Below are 25978 nucleotides of genomic sequence, written 5' to 3'. Positions count from 1 at the left end.
AGATGTTCATGAAGATGAACAAAATAAAATTGGAACAAGGAGTTCCACCCGATCCATTTTTTTTGCTTTAGTCACTCATGACTCTTTGGACCAATAACTTTTATTGAAGCAGTAAAGCATAAGGAATGGCACCAAGCAATGGTGGAAGAATATGACTCAGTAATTGCAAATGGCACATGGAAACTTGTAGATTGTCCACCAAATGTTAAATCCATCAACTACAAATGGGTTTATCATATTAAGTATAAAGCAAATGGTGAAATAGATAAGTATAAAGCAAGACTTGTGGCTAAAGACTTTGCTCAGAAAGAAAGAATTAATTATGAAGAAACATTTGCCACAACAGCAAAATGGAATACAATCATAATGGCTATAACTTTGGCTACACAGCATGGTTGGACACTTCATCAAATGGATGTAAAAAGTGTATTTCCATATGGTGATCTAAAAGAAGAAGTCTACATGACTCAACCCCCGGATTTGAAGTTGAAGTAAAGGAGAATAACGTTTGTAGACTTATCGAAACTTAATATGGCTTAAAACAGGGACCTAGAGCATGGTATGCAAAAATGGATGAATAGCTCAGACACATTGGTTTTTAGCGTAATGAATCTAATGATACATTATATTTCATAATGAAACATCAAAACTTGGTCATCGTTGTTCTTTATGTTGATGAATTAATCATTACAAGCAACCATGAAGACCACATCAAGCAGGTCAAACATGAACTTCATAAGAGGTTTAAAATAACAGATTCGAGGCCACTTCGGTGCTATCTTGGAGTGGAAGTTTCACAACAACGTCATCAAGTCTTCCTAAGTCAAACCAAGTTTAACATGGGGGATTGCAAACCATGTCTTACTCCTATGGAGCAAAATCTCAATCTTTCAAAATTTGACTACCACTCTATCAATAGTTGATTGGAAGTCTCATCTACTTGACTACCACTCGTCCAGATCTGTCCTATGCAATAAGTATTCCTTCTAGATTTATGCAGGAACCCAGAGAACGTCACTATATTGCAACTAAAAGGGTCCTCAAATACATAAAAGGAACAAAATATTTTGGACTTCTCTACAAGAAGAACCAGAATTTTACACTGGTTGCATATTCAAATGTTAATTTTGCAGGGCATATTGATGACAGAACATCAACATCAAGTTATTTAAAGAACATGAGTTCAACAACAATTTCTTCTTGTTGTAAAAAGCAAGCAACAGTACCAAATTCTTCAGCGAAAGCAGAATGCATCTCAGCTTGGAAGCAACACGTGAAATTGCTTGGCTACGCCAAATCTTGCAAGATCTTGGTATTGTTCAGCAATCACCAACTACGTTACTCATTGATAGTCAATCAGTGATCAAAATGGCCAAGAATCCAGTTTTTCATAATAAAACCAAGCATGTGGACACCAAGTATCACTTCATCAGGATTCCCATCAACAACAATATCATAAAGCGAAAGTATCGTCCATCCGAAGAACAAAGTTCAAATTTTTCACTAAACCATTAGGAAAAATAAAGTTCGCCAAGTGTAGAGAAGAACTTGGCATTTGTAAAAATAAACTTCACGATTAAATGGGCAAATGTTAACCACCTAATCCTAAAGTTTATTTAGATAATTAGATAATTAGTTTTTCTAGATAAATAAAGTTATTTTAGAATATATTACGTATAAAATAATAAAGAGAATTCTAGATTTGTTGTATTTCCTTGGTGATAGGCAAGCCTTGTCACAGCGTTGCCATGGTGATGATCTTTGAGTTGTTGATCAAGGACACATGGTATATGCTATGTCACTCCCCACTTATGTAAAATATTTTTATCTTATTAATAAAAATTTTGTGTTAAGGATACTTGTAAAAAATTTATCGCATTTACTATTTTTCAAACATAAAAATATAATGATAAACAATTACTAGTAATCCCTTGTCTTCTTAAGATTCCATAAACTATATCACTCTTAGTAGACATTAATCATTATTATGTTTTCAACAAATATTGTATTCATGTTAATTATGATTATTATTATTATTCATTTTTTAATTAATTATAACATTAATATTTTTATATGCTTGTATTGGATTGCAATTTGAATTTTATTGGTTAGTTTTCTAATTATTAGGTTTTTTAAATTTTAGAGTAATTTTTTATTTTATAATTGACAATATCTTATATGTATTGATTATGGTTATTATTTAATTTTTTTTAATGTTTTTTTAACCCTTAATGATATGAATTATTTTGCATTTTTACTATATATTTGGACTAATTTTATAAATAAGTCTAATTGTTTTAGTGTATGGGGTAAATTGTGAGATTCAAATCCCCTTGAGGTGTTCACCCCACCAAAAATAAAATAAAAATAAAAAGTCTAATTGTTCTACTTTTGTCTTTATGAATACTTGTTTTTATTTCTACATCCACGAAATGCTTGTACCAGGTAGTTCTACCCAAAAGGATCACTTCATGTGAGCTCTGTACCAGGTAGTTCTACCCAAAAGGATCACTTCATGTGAGCTCAACCACGGAGCCTGGCCCTAAGTGTTTCAAGAGAATTGAACATGTTGCCTCTAAATAGAGCCTGGCCCTAAGTGTTTCAAGAGAATTGAACATGTTACCTCTCAATAGTAGAGCGCTTTTAATAACGAGGACTCTACCAACTAAGCTAACCCTCAAGTCTGGAGCCATAGCAAGTGCTAAGGTTTCCTTCAGATATTCATTCTTCGTCGACGTTGTCCATAAGCCCGCTACAGGGTTTTAAGGAGGGTTGTGGCATGGGGTTGTGGTTTGCATTCCTCTCTGTGATAATAGCAGGGTTTCATCGATGGCACTGACTACGCAGAAAAGGCGAATCTTTAACAACCATGCAAATAAACCAGGCAAAGGCAGGACCCTTGTAGAGTGCAACACTATCACGAAACGCTTAGAAAAATCTTGGTCGAAATCTTTTCTCTTGCAGATCTGGAAGAGGATGGGCTCAAGCTGGACTCGAGGCTCAGAATGGTTGTGGGCAGCGCCATGAAGGGCTACCGAACCATGATTTTTCGCATACAGAGGATCGTTTTTCATAATCGCTGACCATCGAAGGAGAATTTGTTAATAGATCTAACTCTCAGTGTGGATCCACCCTACTACATGTGGATGATGTTAGTAGATGCGTTTTTTGTATGGAGGCTCCCTTGGAATGAAGGGCATGCATCTTTTTCATTCTGTACACGATGGGAGTTTCTAGATCTACGCATCAAAGTAGATTTATGTAAAAATTTAGATCAAAAGGGTCCCTTTTGTTTCTTACTCTCACATCTAGTCGAAAGACTTGCAGATATTGATAAATCTCAGATTTTATTTCCAGATCCACCCTGGTTCTCCTCTTTGTTTTTTATCTCTAGACCTAGACAAAATACAGATAGAAAAAGAAAAATACCAAATCTTATTCAAAAATTTTAATGGGAAGACATCTATCTGATGAATCCAGGTCTTGGAACTAGTGAAACACCTGAAGCAAAGCATTCAAAATGACATGGGAATATCAACAACACTCCAAATTTTGTTATACGAACGAAAAGCTCCACATCGAAGATTATGGCGTGACCAGGGATTCTACCATAATATTAAATCTGACGCTGAGGGGTGAAGCTACAAGTTTCAAAAACCCTAATACAAATCCTAGAAACCCTAATGGATTAGTCTTTACCAACTAAGCTAATCCTCAAGGCTGGAGCAATGACAAGTGCTAGGGTTTCCTTCAGATATTCGTTCTTTGTTGACGTTGTACATGAGCCCACTACAGGCTTTTAAGGAGAGTTGTGGCATGGGGTTGTGGTTAGCGTTCCTCTCTGCAATAATGGCAGGGTTTCACCGATGGCATTGACTACGCAGAAAAGGCAGATCTTTAACAACCATGCAAATAAACCAGGCAGAGGCAGGCCCCTTATAGAGTGAAACACTGTCACAGAAGGCTTAGAAAGTCTTGGTCGAAAGTTTTTTCTCTTGCAGATCTGGAAGAGGATGGGGTCAAGTTGGACTGGAGGCTCAAAATGGTTGTGGACAGTGCCATGAAGGGCTATCGAACCATGATTTTTCGCATATAGAGGATCGTTTTTCATAATCGGTGACCGTCGAAGGAGAATTTGTTAGCAAATCTAACTCTCAATGTGGATCCACCCTACTACATGGGAGGCGGTGGTGTTGATCAGAGTTGGGGCAACTGACTTTTTTAAGATCCGGTTGTGTTACTATATACGTCTTTTGTATGGCGGCTCCCTTGGAATGAAGGGCATGCATCTTTTTCATTATGTACACGATGGGAGTTTCCAAATCTACACATCAAAGCAGATTTATGTAAAAATCTAGATCAAAAGGGTCCCCTTTTGTCTCTTACTCTCACATCTAGTCGAAAGACTTGCAGATACTGATAAATCTCAGATTTTATTTCCAGATCCGCCCTTGGTTCTCCTCTCGGTTTTTTATCTCCAGATCTAGACAAAATGCAGATAGAAAAAGAAAAATACCAAATCTTATTCAAAAATTTATTGGGAAGACATCCATATGAAGGATCTATGTCTCGGAACTAGTGAAACACCTAAAGCAAAGCATTCAAAGTGACATGGGAATATCAGCAACACTTCAAGTTTTGTTATACGAACGAAAAGTGATCCAAGATCCCCTCCAGCTAGAAGATTATGGCATGAAAAGGGATTCTACCATAATATTAAATCTGAACCTGAGGGGTGGAGCTACAAGTCTAAAAAACCCTAATACAAATCCTAGAAACCCTAATGCGTCAGTGTCGTTCAAAGATACAGTGAAAGGGAAGATTGTTGCTCCAACTGATGAGATCCAAATTCTGCCAAGACCTTAAGGTACTAGCTATGGACGTAAAAACCCCTGAGATAAAATATTTTGCAAATCTACAAAATAAGGCATTAATATGCAGGTTTAATGGTTTCTAGGCAGGACGTGAAGAATTATATCAGTGGGTGTTTTCTTCTTGGACATAAAATTGTGATCTCTACTTATGCTCAAAGGGCTTCTTCATAGTTCAATTTCACACACCACCAGGTATGGAAAAAACTATAAACGAAGAGCCATGGTGTTGGGATAGAGATGGGCTTTTCATTACCCCATGGTTCCCAAAATTTGATGCTACAAGCATGGTGGTAACAACGTCGCTATGGGTGCGGTTAACAAATCTTCCTCTTCCCTTATGGCACCATAAGGTCCTCGAGGATATCGGGAATACTATGTACAAATTCAAAAACAATGGATTTAGGCAAGAATAGCAAAAGGTATCTTTACTTTTGTCAGAATATGTATAGAGATAAACCTTAGCAAAGGTCTACCTGATTGTATTCATCTAAAACATGAAAACTTTTAGTGGACTTGGGCTTTAGATTATGAGAATAGGACATTTAGTTGTCGAACTTGTTTTCGAACAAGACACTTGCAGAACATCTCCCCATAGGCAAAAAGACCCCTAAAAAGAAAAGAGTCAAGCCTCTAAGCCAAGGTGTTGGCGATTTCCGGACACTTCTGAAGACAAAGAAGAAAAGCCCATGGAAAATATTCCAAATATAGATGCTCAAATACAGCCTGGTAGCCAAGCAAATGGAGGAGTCGGGGATCTCATAGCCTTAAGGGCACTGAATCAGCAAAGATCATAGCATCAGAGCAGCAGAAAACAGAAACACCCATCGAAAAGGAATCAGGGGTATAAAAAGATCCCATGTATCAGATATCTCAGACTCAAAAAAAGTACCCGTGAAGGTAGATAGAAATCAACTAGCAATAGTAATAGTTGCTCCTAACCAAAGAGTTTGGCAAAAAGTTCGGACAAAGAAAGGCAAAAAGGGAATATTAAGTGACTATTATCACACTTAGCCCTGACAAATTTATGTAATTTTTATATTTTTTCATTTTTTATTGTGCATAGTCGAAAGGCTGACATGACCAAATGCTTACCAACATCTACAGAATGTAATTTTGTTCCTTGTTTTCAGGTTGCATAAAATTATGATCTTTCCTTTAGAAAAAAAGCTAATCGTCAAGACTATAAATATGTTTGAAATTGAATATTAATCAAATCCATTTATCTTATATTAATTATATACATGTATGTCTATTTTGGAATATGACGACCAAAATTTTAAATTAATTATCAATAATTATTAGGTGGATGGTAGGGATTTAACATCCATGGAATATTCTAAAATATTCTTAATAGTATTCACAAATCAAAGGATGAGATTTTGTCATATGAAATGAATTATGGTTTTTAGGGATTTGGTATTGATAATTTATGGTATTGGCTAATGGTATAGTAACAAATTCTATTTACCAATGTTACACAGGTACCGCAACACTCCTGGCAGCTAGTACGAAACACTCCAAAACCATAGGGAACATTTACAGATATACTTTGAGCTTTCCTGGAGCGTGACTATGCAAAAATTGGCATTTCAGGTACTAGTTTCGGTTGGGAACGTGGCTATAGAGGAGCGAGGCTGAGTAGAGAATCATAGTTATTACCTGGTCAACAATCTTGTAGTGAAAATTTGTCCTTGTCCAAAATTTTGACAGAATAGCTCTTTCTTGTTTCCACATCGATGGTGTACTTAACTTTGGTGAAATTCCCCTCCGAGAACCTGTCCTAACTCGTACTTTTTGATCTGGTGATGAAGCTTCATTCTCCCGATTCTGCCTTTCAAGCTAAAGTCGCAGGGTGAATTACCACTGGTTAACGCAACAGAAAATTACAATCTGTATTTTGCACTATTAACAGTCTAGGCAGGGCTGGGGATCAAACAACTCAATTTCAATGCTGCTCAATTTCAATTCGCATTTAGAAGTAGAAGTTGCAACCCAAATTTGAGAGGCTTCAACTTGTAACATGTGTTTGGCCTTTTATACAACATTGAAAAGGCATAATACCTTTATAAATTAAACGTAAGGGAAATCCCAAGGGATATTGACCACGAACCAAAAGAGTTGTGTACGAGTTGAATTTGAATTTTAACCATTTCAGTACTTTGGGATGTAGGAAAGGAGGTGGAGGAATTTCCCGGACAGTTGAAAGTGGCTGGAATCCGGGCAAAAAAATTTCAAAAAATCTTGTAGAGACAGTGTTTGAATCGTGTTTTTGATAGTGGAAATGGATTCAGCACCATCAAAAACGTCTAGGACACCTAAAATTTTGAGGTGGTAGAAATGGATTCAGCACCATCACAAACGTCTAGGACACCTAAAATTTTGAGGTTTAACAACTATAAATTGGATTTACAAAAATCGTTGCCAGATTTTCTCTAAATATGGCCGGAATTTCCATAACTTTTCCGGCAACTCCTCCGCCTCGTTAGAGTACGCGTGTAGGAAATAATATTTTATATTGTTTCAAGTTAGACCTATTTGGAAACTTATATTTATCTTTGTAATGTGGCAACGTTATACAACTACGGATATGGGTAGAGTTGTGAGGATGCAAACAAAAGGGTTTAGCGAAAACATTTTCAGTTAATTGGAGATCAAAAATTAATTGCCATGAAGAAGACAAATTATGTCTCATATTAAAAGACACATTTGTTAGTTTTTGTAACATCGGATGTGTTCTAGTGATGAAATTTTGTGGAGAGGCTAGAATGCATGAGATCTCCAAAACCCAGAAATCGTTTATGGAAATTTCGCCTAGAAATGACTTAATTAGATTATTAGTTAGTTTTAAATATGTCCTAAGTCTAAACTTAGGGAATGTGACTAATTAAGAATTAATTAAGTTCTTCTAAAAACTCACACAGATCGACTTCAAGTTAATCATAGCCATCGATTAAGATCTAATCTTGGCCGTTGAAGTCTCAACAGAAAATTATAAGAAGAAGTCGATGAGGCTTGAGAAATCACTTAAGCAGTTCGATTCATAGGCAGATCAATTTCCAAAGCAGCAACAATCAGTTGTCAGAGAGAGAGCCAGTGAGATCAAAGCAGTGAGAGAAGGGCAGGGACAGTGACGTCGGAGGAAGGATTCCAGTTCTAATGAGTGCATTTGCAGAGAGGCAAGTGAGCCATAATGAGGTTAGCGCAAAGCAGCGTAGTAGCCTCTAGAGGCAATTTCGAATCTGCTAGGGAAAGTTGAGTTTCAGTGCCAGAAGTTGGGCAGAGGTTCCAAAGGCCAGGAGAGACATTTTCCCAGACAGCAGCAGACCAAACAGCTTGAGGAGAAGTTGGTTCGAGCTAAGTGCAGAAGTGACTACGCCAAGGTGACGCAGTAGCTGTGCAGAGCTAGTTTGGAAGGCTCAATTTGAGCTGAGGTCAGAGCCCGGATTTGCCTGTGGAGTGAGGAAATTCCTCACTAATTTTTTCTTGCCAATTTTCGCTGTAGGATAGCTAGTTTCGGCATCCAATTGTACTCAGATTATTTCACTGCTGCATAATAATAAAACCCTCTGTTGTTGCACCGGTTTTTCTAAGTTGGGTTTTTTCGGATAGAATGGTGCAAAAATAACTGTGTAAATTTATGTGTGCAGTATTTCTCCGGCTTTATTTATGTAAGTTGCAATATTTGTTGTAGCAAACAAAAAATAAATTTTTAAAAATTAATTTAACAATTAGGAGAATTATTTCTGATCGCTACAATGGGTTTCCTAATTTTCACGACATTATGTCTATGATTATATAATTAAATAAAAGGGCACATTTATAATCCATTGATTTTCATGTTATATGATCTTCATTTTCAACCTTCAATATTGAAGTTATAAACTATTTTGATTTATGATATCCTCATATTTTAATTGTTTATTTTAATTTGGTGTGTACATTTAATCTTTATATTATTTTGAAAAAATTATTTTAATTTTATTTTTAATATATATACTAAATCTTAATTTTTAATATATTATATTATTGCCACTCCCAACTTGACGTTTCTTGAAAACTCAGTGAAATTGTCTTGCTGTACTGGATATTTGTTCCCACATAAAGGAAACTCGTGCAACATAGTTATTTACAAATTAAGAATCTCCGTGATAAAATGAGAGTAAATATTCATGGTTATGATATTTGGCCAATGGTATTGTAACAAAGCCTATTTACAAATTAAGAACCTCCATGACAAACTTACAAAGTGGGAATGAATTCCATGGTTAAGAATCTTGTTACATATTTTTTTTAATTGTATATATACATATAGAATTTATATATTATTTTTTTATCATTATTATTAATAATGATAATAATATTTATGAAAAGAAATATTCCGGTAATAATTACATAGGAGAAAATATCGTCAACGTGTTTTGAACCAACTATCGGCATAATTAAATAGATGTACAGAAATGTTATAAATAGATGTAGAGAAATGTTAACTAGTCCTTAAAATATAATAACTAGTTTGACTCAAGAAATACTATTAATAAAAAATATATTTATAATATAAAAATCAACTGATAATAAGAGATAAATTAAATGTATTATTAATAATATATTGTTCTTATATTTAATAATGAAATGGTCAAATTATAAATAAAATAAATTATAGATAAATTTAAAATATAAAATAAAATAAAACGAAATGAAAAAATGAATGAAATTAATTTTATTATTATTAATAATAAATAAAATTATGGTAAAAGTGTGTAAATCATTCCATGCTCCTGTGGCACTCCATACATTGGTGAAATTGGATCGATGATTTATGAGCAGGGAGTTGACATCAAACATGGAAGGTCCTGCTCCTCTGCTTTGACATAATATGCAGAAGGTCCTGCTCCTTGCTTTGGCAGAACATGCGGAAAAGATAAATCATCACTTTTGCATCGAAGAGGCTAGGGTCATTGCAAAGATTGATCATTTTCATCACCGTAAGTTTAGGGAGGCCTTGGAAATTGAAAAGAGGCCGATCAATCTAAATAGAGATGATAGTTGGAGTATTATCAGGTGTTGGATCCGATAGTTGGAGTATTTGCAAGTGTTGGATCCCTGCCCTATATTCAGGAAGATGAAGCACACTAGTTGGTTCAAAAAACATTGAAGATATTTTCTCCTATGTGATTATCACGAAAAAATTATAGGTCACAAAACCCTCAATTCAAAAAAAATGATAATAATAATTTAAAATAAAGTTATAATTTAGTTCATTTTTATGATTTATTTAATTTTAACAGTGTGAAAAATTGTTTTGATGCTTATTATGAATTGATGCCTATTAACATTTATTAATTATTTAATTTATATGACTACACATTTATTACATATTTTCTTTCCTAATGATGATAATGGAAGTGGAGGACCTGTGAAATGGTCTTCGGGTTGGAAGGATAGTAATTACTCTTTATTAATAGAGAGAGGATATTCATTACTCTTTATTCATAGAGAGAGTCAGTTTTAATTAGTTGAGTATGCCAGTAATTTTAGTTCTAGTAACCTTTAAGTATGACTTTTTAGAAAGTTTTCTAGTTTATTTTATAATTTAATTTGTCTAGAATTCGCCAAGAATTCATTGAAATCACAGTGTGACATGTGAACTCTTCAAAATCAAAGGGCCAAAAGTTTTTGAGGGTGTTGAATCCATGTATGCAGTAAAAAAAATTGTTTAAACAACACAAATCAAGATTTGGCCGCAATTTTTGAGGGTGTTGAATGTGTTGAATCCATGTATGCAGCAAAAAAAATGTATTTGTTTAAATAACACAAATCAAGATTTGGCTACAAAGTTTTTTTGACGAATAACCATAAATTGCTAGAAACTCCAACAAATCACACTTAAAAACTGCTAAATTTTAATTAGCAAAAATAATATGTTATTAAGTTTTAGTTTTATTGAGAGATAAATATATTTTAAATTACAAAATAATAAAATTAATGCTTTACATTTTTATTATTATATTTTTATTTTTAATACTAAAATATAATAAAATTTAAAAATACAACAAAAATAAATAATTTTAAATTAAAATATTTTAAAGATTGGAATTAAAAATATATATATATATTTAAAAAAAAAAAATAATATAAAATAAGATTATTTCCCAACAAAAGGAAATTAAGAATGAGGTAACCTTTTATTGTGAATACCTTTTTTAATTTTTCACTAACCAGTGTGACTAATTATTTTTTTAAATAATTGATTCAAAAAGCATGATCTTAGAGATTAAATTTTTAATGTGTAGCGTTTTTAGTAGTTTAATTTTATCATATGTTGATTATTATATATTAAATATATATCATTTTTTATATATATAAAAGAAAAACAATGGTTAAATTGATTTTTATGCATATGTATATTTATTTATTTTTTATTTTTTATTTTATTTAAAATATGTTTGTATGATTGGTTTTTGTTTTAATTTATTATAAAAATTTATAAAATTTAGTTTAAGTTTTAAAATATATTTAAAGGTTTAAAATATATTTGATATTTTATTTTTTGAATTTAGGTTTTTGTGATTCATAATTAGATTGAAAAGAAATTTTTTGATGATAATTATATCCTAAAAATTATGTTGACCAATTTTTAACCAATTAGTGGGGTTCATCTTCAGGACAAGATGAAGAACCAGATCATGGCATCAAATAAATAAAATATAAACATATGTTTACTAGTGATTAGTTTTGACTTAAAAGAATTTTATAAAAATTTTAAAATAAAAAAATAATTGATAAATAACTAAATAAATTTATAATTAGTAGTGACGTTTCATAAAAAAACTAAACTAAAATAATGATAAAGATAAACTAAATTAACATCAATATATAAAATGAATAATTATAAAAACAAATTTAAAATTATATAAAATTAAAAATAATAAGGAAAATAATTTAAGTATGCTGCTATGCAGCTAAGAAATTATATTTTTTAATATATTAAAAATAAAATTTTCAAAATATAAATTTTTAACCTAGTTTATTTATTTTTAATATAAAATTAAATCATCTCTTCCCTTCTAAATTGTAAAACATTTTACTATATATAACAAAAACAAAATCAGCTAGGTATCCATTTGACAAAATGAAGCGGTAGGTGTCATATCGAGTGTCCAGATGTTGGACTAGGGTTGTCCGGGCAGGTATACGGGAGCAACAAGCTGATTTTCTCCAGATATTTGAAATGTAAGAAAAATCCCATGATTTTTCATACATTCGCCAAGATTGGGCTATCGAACCTACAGACAGGTACTCCAAACCGCCATGAGAAGCACTCATTGGACCTGGGTACGTGGTCTACTACCCTGTTGCATACTGTGCCAATCATTAAGGGATCCGCCTATCACTTAAGGCCACCAAGCTCTAAAATTGGGTAAAACCGCCGAAATCAATCTGACAGGGCGCGCTCAGAAAGAAACCTACAGGATCAGAGTTAGGGCCACCAAGCGCTGAAATTGGCTTAAAAAGGAAGTAATCAATCTGACAGGTCGCTGTCAGAAAGAAAACTACAAGATCTGTAGTCTGACAGATACCGTTTCAGGTATGCAAGGAGCCACAAACCTCGAGTCTGCCTAAGGAAAGGTGGATAGGGATCCCGCCAGAATCAAGTATCGATTTTGAATTCGACCACAAGGTTAAAAAATCTCTATTTTCTTTAAAAATGTTAAATTTAAATTTAAAGAATGGTTTCATTTTCAAATTTCAGACTTGCTCAAAATTGTCGAATTTTAAAAGTTCCGAAAACAATTAGCTATTCCACAAATTTTAACCCTGTACATGTGATGTTTCGTTCCAACGCTGGCCATATTCATGGAATGATGTTGGGCAACCAAGAAAAATTGCCCTCTTTTCTAGCATCTGGAAGTAAAAACCAATTAAGGAAACATTTAAAATTAGAAGGAAATATCTCAATATATTTTCTTTGTCTAATATCATAGCTGATTTTTATGCAATGTATCTTATAATTAAATTAATAAGGAGAATGTTTGCATTGATCTCTCCCTCATAATAAAACCAATAAAACTGAAACGCATGCATCTATTTTGGAGGAATCAATTCGAATTGTACTGCAATGCAATGGCATTAACAGTGATCTCGGCTGCGTACTAGAAGAATGGATGGTGGCCTAAACGGCGGCGGTTGGGGATCCAGAGGCATTTATGTGCAAGAATGTTAATTGGGTTTATTCAGGATTCATTTGCAGAGCAGCTATCCTCGTTGCTACGTTTGGGTATGATCATTGTAGCAAAATGGGGAGTTGGTGAGAAGCGTGGTCGTGTAGTTGTGTGCACGACGGAGATTTCGTGCACGGAGCCATCCTGATTGCGCGGGTGTCGATCGTGGCGGCTCTTTCGGTGATTTCCCCTAGACTTAAATACCTTGGCTCTGTGTATTATTCTTCTTTGGTTTTCTAGACTTCGTGGCGTGTTTGGGTAGTGAGGTGGGATGGTCATGTCTTGAGAATTGCAAGAGGGTGTTGTGTTTTGACCTGGTTGAAAAAATTGAGGACTGGAGGTAACCGTCTGGTACACGTGGCCAAGAAGTCATTCTCCCAACTAATTGCGTCGTTTTTTGAGCCCTGTCACCCGTTGCTTGTATGAGAGGGGAGGTCTAGGTCTCCATTGGTCTGGAGTCGAAGTGTCAGTTGATTACAAGGCGATGTAATTGGTTTGTGTACTGGATTTCCAGCGGTGGCGTGTCAATTTTTGGTTGGCCTGCGCGGAGTGGGGTGGGAGTCACTGGAATTCTGCTCTCGTTCCGTTCTAAGGATGACCTGTGACTACGTAGTTTGCGTAAAGAGTGCTAGCATCAAATATCCCTGGGTGTAAGTGGATCCTAGGGAAAGGTCAAATTGGAATTGGTCTGATCAGAGGAGGACTGTTAAAATGAACATGCGCAAAATACAACAACACCAACAGCCTCTGGGGCAGGGGCTCGATGAGACAATGGATCCGCATTTCCCCTTCCCCTTCCTCCAGATGATAGTTCTCCCTCCCAGGCTGATTTGACTCATATTCTTCAACAGCTACACAATGCACTAGTCCAGCTCAATAGGGCATGCCAAGATGACCACAATGAAATTGTTGAGGTCATGGGCCACCTGCAGCGGAAATTGTCGTCAATGCACGACAAATTGGTGAGCCTTTGGAAAGGGCAGAGGAGTTTTCAAGCGCAATTGGACCGGTTGGAAACTCGGATTGCTAACATGGAGTGCCACGTCCATTGCAATTTCAACTCCAAATTATCTAATACCAATAAATTCATATAACAATTGATGTGTGTCGGTTGTTTTGTTGTGTTGTTTGCTTTTTGTGTCCATGATGCCACTTCTAAAAATGGTGGTATTGTTTTCTAAAACTTTTACGTTATTCTCTTCTTTTGAATCTACATTGTTATAGATGTGATTTCTGGACAATTTTCAAATCTGCATGTAAATTGGTATCAGAACCTAAGATCTTGGAAGCCATCAACTTGTTTGAAGATTTTTTCTAGGATTCGTGACCTAATAATTCAGCGACCTTCTCAGTGCTCCCTCCTTGCTTCAAGATCCTTGTCACACATTGTAGCTTGGGGTCATACATTTCAATCCCTCTGGTGGATGAAAATCATGCCACGTTGTCGAGAACCCTTAACCGAGGACTCACCAGTCCATGATTTAGCCATGGCTCTTCAAGAGCTAATTACACTCCAACAACAAATGCACCCTCCAAAGCAAATGCAGCGAGATACACGTTTTCAATTGCCCAAATTCTCGGGTCAAATGAACGGAGAGGCTATTGATTCTTGGCTATGCAATCTCTCCACCGATTTCAAAACATGTCCTACGATGGAAAAGGTCATGAAGCTTCAAATTGTTGGTCTAGAATGTTTGGCACAAACATCGTAGGATACTTAGCTTGAGAATATATCCTTGGTTGTTGAGCTCAGAGAACCAACAGAAACCAGATCCACCCATATCACATCTCGGGATGACTTCTGTCAAGCCTTAAGAGAACGTTTTTATTCCCTCAAATATCTCCAAAATTTCCTTTCCAAATGGTTGCTCCGGCAGCTACCAAATCAGTCAGTGCAAGCTTACGTTGATGTTTTCTACAAGTTGTGCATTCAACTCCATATCTCATCCAGAAGAGGTACTAACTATCAAATTTAATTTTGGTAATACTAATGGATTTTCACCGAGAAGTTGAGTTGTTTGATAGTACTTCCTTGGACAAGGCCTTTATTCGAGCCTTGGTTGTGGAAAGTAAAGTGGTTCTTCATATCTGATTTCCTCAAGCCAGAAATGGTCTATCTCCTACTGGTCCTTCTAATGTGGCCCCTACCTCATCCCCCACACCTCACGATACCTCTTGGTGTACATTTCATAAGACCGACTCACATGCTTTTGCAGAATGTCGAGCACTTAAAAATATGCACCCTAACAAGACTCTTTTTATAGAGGTTAAGCAACCAAATTCCCCTACCCGACTTGTAGTTATTTCTCTCGACAATCATACCGAAGTGGACCCTTCTCTCATCCCCGTGACTACTAATGAAGTTGGCACCTCCACTGCACCTTTGTTTACCCACAATTGTCAAATCAAGCATAAGTTGGCATCTCTTATCCTCAATAATGAGAGTCAAAAGAATCTTGTGGCACAAGACTTGGTTCAACGCCTTGGCCTTCCACGACTCCACACCCAAACCCATATCATCTCGAGTAGGTCCAAAAGGAAGGCCCTCATCTTACCGTCTCCCAGCATTGTGCCATGACCTTTACTATTGACCCACTCTGAGATACCATGGTATGTGATGTTTCTTGTTAAAATGTGCAACTAGCGTCGAATTCCACTTTGGACAGTGCATTTGATGGAGATAATTATTGCACTAAATTCCTCTTTTCGAGAGGACCAAAACTGAATTAAGGTTCACTGAAATCAGAAAAGGAGAAATATGTTTTTGAAGGGAAGTTCACACGTGTAATTTGTCAAGGTCGGCCACACCATCATGTAGGTTCATGAAGCCCAAGAGACGTGTCTTTTGACACACATGGATTCATATAAATAAGAGAGACCTCAAACCTCATTTGGCATCATTTCAACTCAACATATCTTCTCTCTCCTAATCTGATTGGGTCGTACAAGTTGCAGGCAGTGGTCTTTCTCTCACACGTGTGGATTTCAGGGGGCTCTTTTGACTACGTTTACTTTTCTGTTTCAGTTGAAGTTTGACCAACATTGACTGAGGCATTTTAAGCACTGTTTGACTTCATTTTGACCAGGGATAGGTCTATCTAAGCAGGGCGCATTATCTAGCACAAAAACCAAGGCAAAAGGAGATGTTTGACCAGTGTTGACCGCAGAGTTGCAAGATTGTTTTAACCACAGGATGACATCATCATTTGACTGGGCTTGCCCACAAATTTGTTAACAATTTTGGGTTGACTTTGACTAGCAAGAGACGCTGAGTTCCTCTCTCCTTTGACCGAGCTCACAAGTATGGGTGACATGGCTGACAGTATACGACAGACACGAGGATATGAGGAAGACAGAGTATGATGAGAGACCTCATCTTTCATAATGGCATACTTACTATTCGCTTGGCATGGCAAACATGATACTCCTGTGTTGGAAGAATAGGCTAATCATAGATGAGCTAGTATTTCTATAATTATCCCTTAGGTTGGATGCATGAATGTGAAGACTAAGAGGAAGTTGTCCAAATTTCAAAAGCTAAGAATTTTACATCTCGTTTATTGTCTTTTATCATCACTAATGTTTCTTAATGATGATGTAAAATCCTTAATGATGATGGTGATGATATGAACTCCTTAATGATAAATTATATGTACTCCTTATTGATAAGTACTCCATGCTAACTATGGTTCTCCTTGTTAATAAGTACTCCTTGCTAACTATGGTTGATGTCATGAATAATGTGATTGGACTCTTTAATGGTGATTTGAACTCCTTGATACTTACTCTTTGATGATGATAATCTGGATAATGATGAATTAGATGATATAGTTGATCTATATACTCTATTCCTTGGATTTCTTGATTATATAAATGATGTGGATCTCTTGATGCTAACATAATCTCTTAATGTTGATATGAACTCATGGATAAAGATGATGTGAACTCGTGGATAATGATGATGTGGACTCATGAATGATGATGTGGACTCATGAATGATGATGTGGACTCATTGATGATGAACTCTTTGATGTTGTGGACTCCTTGATGTAAACTTCTTGATGATGATATGAATGAAGTTAACTCCTTAATGATTTGGGTAAGGTCACTTTCCCAATATTTAGAGGGAGTAATGATTGAAAATGATGTTTGTTGATATCAATATAAGACTTTCAAAGCCAAGATGGAAATCCTTGATACACTATTTCCTGCACTTAAAAGTCTGATGAGATGGAGAAGTTGTTGATCCCTGGTTTTCTTGATAAACACCTATCACATGCCTCTAAGTCAAGCTATGGATGTGCCTCATATATTGGATAGTTGCTTGTTGAGATATCACTGTGATGCTACTATTTATGGTTAGAAATTCACTGCTAAAATATAAGATTCCATGGATATTCTGATACTAGCTCGGTTGGCAGTGTGATGAGTAAAAGGAGTACATCTAGTGCTATATTTCTTGATTTTGTTGCTCTGGGAGCACTATTGAAGTTGAATGCATGGCTTATTATGAAGCCAGTTGGTTGTTGAAGCTCTTCAGTGAGCTATTTGAGCACGTGCTCGAAACAATTGTTGAATATTGTAGAGTGGGATTCGCTTTTTAAAGAATCTTGTGTTCCACGATTGTTCCAATCATATAGGCGCCAGGCACCACTTTATTTGGGTCCTGGGATATGGTACAACAAGAAGCAATCAAGCTCCAACATTACAGGATGGATGTACAAATTACTGACATCCTCATAAAGCCCTCTTGATATGTTCAATTTTATCTTCCTTCAGGGAAAGGCAGGGAGTCGTGGACAGACCCTACAAAGAGGGCCCCAATTGAACATTGAGCTCTGGGAGCTCCTAGGGGCCTAGGGTACTTCTTGATGCTATGTACCACCATAGGATGAGTGGTTCACCTTCCCCTATAGGTACGTTGTGTACAGGGTGAGTGGTTCACCTTCCCCTGTGATACTCCATGATGATATATGAGAGCATAGGGTGAGTGGTTCACCTTCTCCTATGGCATGTGAGCAAGATGAGTGGTTCACCTTCTCTTGCGGACACCCCAGTGTGAGATGCATATAGGCATCTGTCGATTGTCACGTGGACATGTCAATGGGTTGTGGTTCATCCTTTACCCACTTGTAGGATGCTCATTCCCTACGATCGATAGTTGACATGTCGGTGGGACGTGGTTCATCCTCTCCCCCCGTGTAGGTTCCTTCCTACAATTGTTGGTTGTCATGCGTGTAGGATGTGGTTCATCCTTTTCCTACTCTCAGTGAATTTGCATAGGATGTGGTTTATCCTTTCCCTATGATGGTTGTGATATGTGACTGTAGGATGTGGTTCATCCTTTCCCTATGTATGGTTGTGAGCAAGATGTGATTTATTCTTTCTCTGTTATTGCTCCAGTATCATCCTATCCATGTAGTCCGGGACACATGGGAAGTACCTCTCATCTGGCCAATGAGTTGGGAAGAGTGGATAGGGAACATAGCACTACCAATGGATGCATTATGTATTGTCGTACTCCCTAGGTCTAGGATGCATGATGTTTAAAAACTTGATCACTTGGGATCAAGTCTGATTGGGGTTCGACCCCTGGTTATGTGAACTAACTTTTGTCAGAGGAGAGTGGCAAGGTCTTGTGACTCATTCTCGATCAATTATTCTTTATTATCTATATCAGTGTTCAGCAGAGATGAGACAAGATACAGAGATGGTTCATGGCAACAGGGTGGCATGATAATGAATGGATTGACGGGTGGAATTCTCACTAGTTGAGAGGGAGTGTTAAAAATTTAAAATTGGAAACTAGGGCCAAATTCCACTTTGAGCAAGTCTTTTGAAGAAGATAATTATGGCATTGAATTCCTCTTTTCGAGAGCACAAAAATTGACTGAAAGATAACTAAATTTAGATAAGGAAAAATATGTTTTTATTCAAAAGAAATTTGATAAGGCATGACCTTATCAAGGCGGGAAAATTTAAAATTTAAAATTTAAATTTGCCTCCACAAGTGTCAAGGTCAGCGTCACCTCCATAAGGACAAATCGTCATGTCTATTTGTACATATATGTGTCCTCCAACCTCATTTGGAGACACATCCTATGAGCATCGAATATTTGAAATAGGGCAGCAGATATGAGGCTACGGAAAGGAGGCAACTAGCATGAGTTTGTGGTAAATGCGGTCTCCCTCTTAGGTGTGGATGTCTTGCAGAGAGAGGTCGCAGATGTCTGGGCTTGGAACAATCAGCAAGGAGGTGCCTTAGGGCTGATTCAAGATGGTTTAAGGCAGCAGATGTATGGCCAGATCAGGACGCAGGAGCAAAGGTGAGTTAAGTGCATTTGTGGGCTTGTTTTATGGATCATAAATTTTGTTCAGTGGGCCGCATGATAGTAGCACGTTTAAGCATTGTTGTGAGCGCCAAGATACCTAGTTTAGGGGTGTTTTCCCTAGCCGCAGTCAACCTACAACAAGTCGTGGATATACAGAGGTAGCAGAGGCTTAACCAAGGTGTTTTTCACGTCCTAGGAAGGCTGCATATAGTGTTGTAGCTTAGTTGTCTATTGTTGGGTGACCTATGAAGGTTCCAAGACCTACAATAGTGCAGGAAGGCAGTGTTGAAGGGCAATAAGTATAATTGTGTCTTAAAGAAGGATTAGGGTCATCGTGATACCCTAACTAAAGCTCAGTACTTTGCTCAAAACCCTTGAGCAGTAGCAATGTATGTCACCAGCTTCAAAAGACATCCTTTGACTACTTTAGAATTGCAACTCTATCCACACCATCCATTTATCTAAACACAGAGATTGGCAAGTCAAATTTGACTTTGAATTAATATATTTTCTCTCTTTGTGCTGAACATTTGATTCAAATAATAAGAAGAATTGATCAAGGGTTTTTCCCTGGCTTGAGCCGTATTCTTGTGTCTTGGCTTGTCTTCTGCATTTATCGTTGATGTTCTTTCTTCAGTCACTTTGTCAATGATTTATGTGATTACTAATGGAAGTGAAATAGATTGATAAATGGGCTAATATGGATCATTGAAGTAACCATCCTAAGCAAAGAACATGTTTAGTTAAAATTAACACAAGCTCAATGACAAATCTAGCTATCATGCATAAAAGATGACTTTGGACTTGAATTTGGAGGAGCATGAAGTATTGGACTATGTGCAGAGAAAAGTGGTGGAGCCTCCTTCAAATGTACATGTCACTGCGAAAACGAAGTATAAAAAAGGTGAGGTCAAAGCTAAGAAAATTTTGATTGACTCCATTCAAAAAAAATTGGTTGCCTATATTTCTGACTTGGGAACTTCTAAGGAAATATATGATAAGTTGGTTGGAATGTTCAAAGCGAACAATGCTAATCAAATCCCCTTTCTCAAGAACAAGTTGAAGAATATCAAGATGGATAAAGGGGAGTCTATACAATTCTATTTCATGAGAATGACTCAAATTGGAGAAGTTACCGCTGACAGGGAACTCACTCTCATTGCTCTTGGAGGTCTTTCAAGACCATGGCATGTATTTGTCACCACCATTCTCACCAATGACAGGATACCTGGTTTCGATGAGTTATTGGCTAGATGCACACAAGAGGAGACAAGAATGATGGAAAAAGATAAATCCAACATTGGAAATGAACCTACCGCTTTCTCTGCACTTGCAAAGAGAAATAATGATATTGGTCCAAGGAAATATGGTCAAGGATCTAGGAAGGGATTCAAAGGAAGAGGGAAAGGAAGATGCTACAATTGTAATAAGTTCGACCACTGTGCTAGAGAGTGCCCTCACATGAAAAATCCTCCAAGGGATGATGACAACAACAACAACAATTACAAGAGCAATGGCAATTAAAAGAACAATAGGTTCAACAACAAAGGAAAAAGGAATGCTCCTATTGCTCGAAATGGAAATGGTCACCCTCCCAAAAGGACAAGAAGTGTCAGGTATGATCAAAGTAATGTTGTAAAAAAACAAGATGAGTTTTATCTTATTTCTACTCTATCTATTGCCTCTCCTTTGGATACTTTGGATCATTGGTTAATTAATAGTGGAACTTCAAAGAACTTCACTGGATACAAAGAGACCCTCTCAAATTTGGTTGAGAAGAAAACTAATCTAAAGATATACTTGGAGATAATGCCACTTACCCCGTGAAAGGGATAGGCACTGTCACTCTTCACTTGAATTATGGTCAAACCATACATCTTCAAGAAATATTGTATGTACCCGATTTGAAGAGAAACTTGGTGTCTAGTTCTGCAACAAAGGCTTCAAGGTAGCATTCATTGATGGAAGGGTACGTATTTGGTATAGAAACCCTAAACATGCATTTACTCTTGGATTTAAGGTTGATGGTCTCTATCAAGTTGGTGGAAGTCCTTTGAGAGCTTTGGCAAGTGACACTTCTCTTCAATGTGAATAATGGCACCAGAGATTTGCCCACTTACATTACAAAGCCTTACCTGGGGTAAGGAAGATGGTCACAGGAATGCTCAAATTCAATATGAACCATGAAGGGGTTTGTCAGGGATGTGCAACTGGGAAATATACAAAAGGACTATTCCCTTTTAGTGAAATCAAGACAACTGATTTTCTTATATTGGTCCATTCTTACTTATTTGGTGCCTTGCCTGTAACCTCATTAGGAGGATACATATATTATGCAATCTTTGTGGATGACTTCTCACGCAAAACATGGATCTATTTCTTGAAGATGAAGGATGAAGTGTTCAAATGGTTCTGTTCTTTCAAAGCATTGGTGGAGAATCAAACAGTGAAGAAGATCAAGATGTTGAAGACTTGTTGCACACTTTTTGTCAAAGTTCCAAGGAAGCAAATGTACCAATTTTTTCAAAAGGATCAGATCATCAATCAGTTGTTTATTGAGTCATTGTAAACCCATTCTACAAATATATGATGTATATGATGCGAGTAAGACCGTGTGTATATGTAACAACCTAGGTAAGCCTAAGGAAGTTTTTCATCTCACTGATTCATTTTTGTTTCTAAACACAGATGGTCAACAGAGTTTTTCCCTCCAACCTCACCCCAAAGCTAGGGTGGAATTCTTTGTCAAACCCTGTGGTGAGTTCTAATGTTTTAGTGGAATCTTATTTAAAAGTAATTTGGGAATAATTTAAGTTAATTGACTAAATTATTTTATTACAAATCACTTAGTCTATTAGATCATATTATGTCGCAGAATCAGATATGTAATTTGAGGGTGTATACTGAATTGGTGTTCCTCCTTTGAGGGTTGAATTGTAAAAATATTATGTAAAAAATATTTAATGCATGGTCCCTCATACTTAGACACCATGGCTAATATTAGAGGGTGGAAAAAATTATTAATCCCCTCAAGTGTCAAATAATTAAATTTCTAGACAAAAGTAAATTAAAATCCCAAGCCTAAAATTTAATTAATTGGAGTCAAAATTAAATGTCTAGAGATTAAATTCTCCAAGTGGAAAAATTCCCCCACCAAGGGAATATTGGAAATTTAAAGAAAAATTGAACCCTTGGACATAGGTGGTTAAGTCAAAGTCAATTTTTTGAGGAAATTAGCTCAAAATAATTAATTGAGCTAATAAAAAATGGGTTATATGAGAAATTCGAAAATTCCTCAAAAATAATTATTTCAACGACAGAGATTAAAAGTTGATCAAGGATTTATCGACGGCCAAGATTATTTTGACGAGGATCAAGCCAACTACCCATTATTTTTCCACTTGGAAGATTTATTTATATATAGAGAGTCATTTGTGTGTCAAAGCCATCTAATGTTTGGTTAAGAAAATTCTGCAAAAAAACTGATGTAATCTTTCTGCTCCACTGCGAACATTTTTCGAATCATAATAAAGACTTTCGGGTGCAGTTCATGGTGTTTATTGTTCACTGATTTGCTAAGTCACAGGACACGTCCCCTAGGGTGTCGTGTCCCGTATTTTTCGTATTGGACACGAAAACGTCCAAAATACGTGTCTAATACGTTTTTTAACGTATTCTAAAAATACAGTACGTATTCTCCGTTTTCTTCACGTGTCCTAGTTTTGGAATACGCGTATTTGGAGAAGCGAATACGATGCCCTAACGTATTTCGCGTATTGAATACGTATTTAAAAAAAACGCGGTTTAGGTTAAGTTATCGTTTGTTAAATTGTTATCGGTTTCCGGCCTATTACGTTTGTTTGGAGTGTTCTGTGCGAGCTGCGGGAGTTTTTAACTTTTGTCGTGTGGAGCGAGCTGCGCAGTGCGGGAGTGTTACCAGAATCAGGTTCAAATCAGGTAAGTCCCTTCCGCACTGTTTCCTTTCTCGCCTTGTGCCACCATCTCCACTAACATAAACAACTTCTTGATTGGTATCTGCACAAGAGATTACTTTAGTTTTTAAGTTACCTGCAATATCTTCTTGTCCTAACCTGTCCACTTCAAAAGACTCTGACTTATGAAATTTGTCTACAATCTCTGCAACGACAAGGTGCATCAGAAAAAAACCAGCAAATAATATCGCAATGATAAGCATGATAAAGACACCATTCCATCCCCTTGCTGAAATGTAACCAGTCAACAGTGGCCCCAAAGCTGCTCCAACAGACCCAGTGCCATCAATTATTGCAGTGACAGTTGCTAAAGCCCGTGAGTTTCCATTCAATGAGCTATGGGTACCTAAATCAGCTGAAACTGCTGTTGTAATTAAAGAGTATGGCCCATTCACAAACAAGCCAGCAACCATCATTAATGGAATGTTGACATATATTGAAATGTCCCCATACAAATTTTAACACAATCAATCACAAAGGAAGCTTTTAACAACACTAACTACTAACTAGTATAATAAAGAAACCCGTTTTCAGATAGTAATGCAAATACAATGCACCAATTGGGTTTGAATTTGAAACTTCATCACCACTATTGATAAAGAATCTCTTCCTGTGCATTACAAACCTCATCAATAGCTTCCACTGCTGCATCAAGGTCATCTTTTGCAAACATAGATAGCCGTTGTAAAACCTGCAAAGATTCATCCCAGAAAATATAGAGAATGTAACCTTACCGTAATGTTTGATATTGATGCCGTCAACAAGCTTCACCCTTGCTTCAGATTGCTGCTCCTTAATCTCTTCATTAACCTTGCTTTGAAGATGCCTCAACTCACTGTCTTGACAGCCCTATTCAAAGGTCATACTTGAATTTAAATTCAGATCTGAGACCAGACCTTGTCCAAATGAATTAACCCTTTAGTATGCTCCGATTTAGCCTCAGAGACAGCCTCAAATAAATACAAAATGTGCCCTCATGAAACCTTAAAACATTTTCTCAGAAAGGATGAAATTGTTCGCTGAATGATCTGGAATTAGACCTTCAATTTAAGGAGATTAACGTGCTTACAAACTTGGCTTTACTATGAAATGACGTGGTCCTTAAAGACCCTTAATGCTGCTTTGAATGTGCTGGGAAACACTTCAGGGACAAGCTCTTCAAAGATGGAATTGTGCGAAGAACAACAGACCTTAAACAAACCTAGGATTAGGCCTTAAACAGGTCAATGAACTTCCTCAGGAATTCTGTCAGATCACAGAAAGTATGCTTCAAATCTGCCTCAAAACAAAAATTGAATTTTGCCTCTGATATGCCCTAGGAATCAGCTTGGACTCTGCCTAAGAATGTCCACAAAACAACTCGGAATCAGCCTCAGAATAGCTCAAACAGTCCCAAAAATAACTTCAAGAAAAAAGGCCAAATAGTCATCCTCTTACCTGTGTAGAGTGTCAAATTCATAATGAATAAACAGACAGATTGACAATTTGAATTTACAGACAGTCAGAAAGTTGAAACAGCAAGACTTTAATTGTGACTTTAATTGTTTTTTTTTGTAGGTGAAGGTGTGTGGAATTTATAACAGTTCTCACTGTCACATTAATGGCTCAATCATCCAAGGCAGCCGGCAGAGGTCAAAAGAAGGGCAGTGCTTTTCGTGGTCCCCGCCCTCCAACTCCAAGTGTTTCACCTTCTGTTGGTCATAGTGCCCCAAGTGCTTCAAGTGAAGCTGTAGGTGTTTGTCAGCCAACATTAAAATATGATGCTGCTGCAGCAAGACAACAAGCACAGCTAAAAAAATACCCTCTCTGGAAGTATGTAACCAAGAAGCAAGTGCCAAAGACTGGTCTGGGAGGGAATGTGCAATGGTCTTGTAATTTCTGCAAGCTTGAATATAAGAGCACTTACAATCGAGTTAGGGGCCATTTGTTGGACCTGCCTTGTGGAATTGCATCATGCAAAACTATCAGTCAGGAAGAAAGAATGGATTTGATAAGGGAGGATGCAGCTGGCTCTGTGAATGTGGTGGCACCAAGCAGGAAAGCTAGTAAAAATGAAGATCCTCTTCCATTCTTGAGGAATTCTAATATTAGTAGATTTGGGAGAAAAGAAATTCAGCCAACAAAAAAGAGGGCAGCCCCAACTTATAGTGGTCCAATGGACAAGATTTTTCAGCGTGAGCAACGAGATGAGGTTGATCTTACATTGGCATTCTTTTTCTATCTCAACTTCATTTCTTTTAATGTTGCACGGTCTCCTATGTTTATTGAGGCTTGTCGAGCTCTAGTTGATAGGGCTCCAATTGGGTATGTGCCTCCAAGTTCAGAAAAACTTAGAACCACATTATTGGTGAAGGCAAGGAAGGAGGTGGATAAAATTCTACAACCTATTAAATCATCATGGATCTCATCTGGTGTCAGTATTGTCTCTGATGGATGGACAGATACAGCACGCCATCCTCTCATCAATTTCATGGTATATTCTCAAAATGGACCGGTTTTCTTGAAAGCAGTTGATGCTCTTGGACAATACAAAGATGCACAATATATGGGTGAGCTGTTTA

The 25978-nt window shown here is 36.6% G+C and overlaps 1 protein-coding gene across 6 annotated transcripts in view; it reads right to left on the bottom strand.

The window, feature by feature from the left end:
* Positions 1-25978, bottom strand: part of LOC149257055 (B3 domain-containing protein Os01g0723500-like) — a 283787-nt gene that overhangs the window by 209498 nt on the left and 48311 nt on the right. The window contains exon 1 of one of the 6 annotated variants that reach the window (XM_089413559.1): positions 6534-6866. The exons of 4 other annotated variants lie outside the window; for them this stretch is intronic. In XM_089413559.1, the coding sequence (XP_089269685.1) occupies positions 6534-6608 (75 nt within the window). In that variant the 5' untranslated portion in view covers positions 6609-6866. Of the gene's footprint in view, positions 1-1226; positions 1442-6533; positions 6867-25978 lie in introns of those variants that run through there. One more of the 6 variants, XM_089413560.1, reaches the window with a different exon arrangement.

The sequence above is a fragment of the Pinus tabuliformis genome, chromosome 6 (assembly GCF_031772625.1).
Source record: "Pinus tabuliformis cultivar Carrire ecotype Pingquan chromosome 6, CPIR1, whole genome shotgun sequence".
Classification (NCBI taxonomy): domain Eukaryota; kingdom Viridiplantae; phylum Streptophyta; class Pinopsida; order Pinales; family Pinaceae; genus Pinus; species Pinus tabuliformis.
This window is presented reverse-complemented; position numbering and strand designations above follow the sequence as displayed.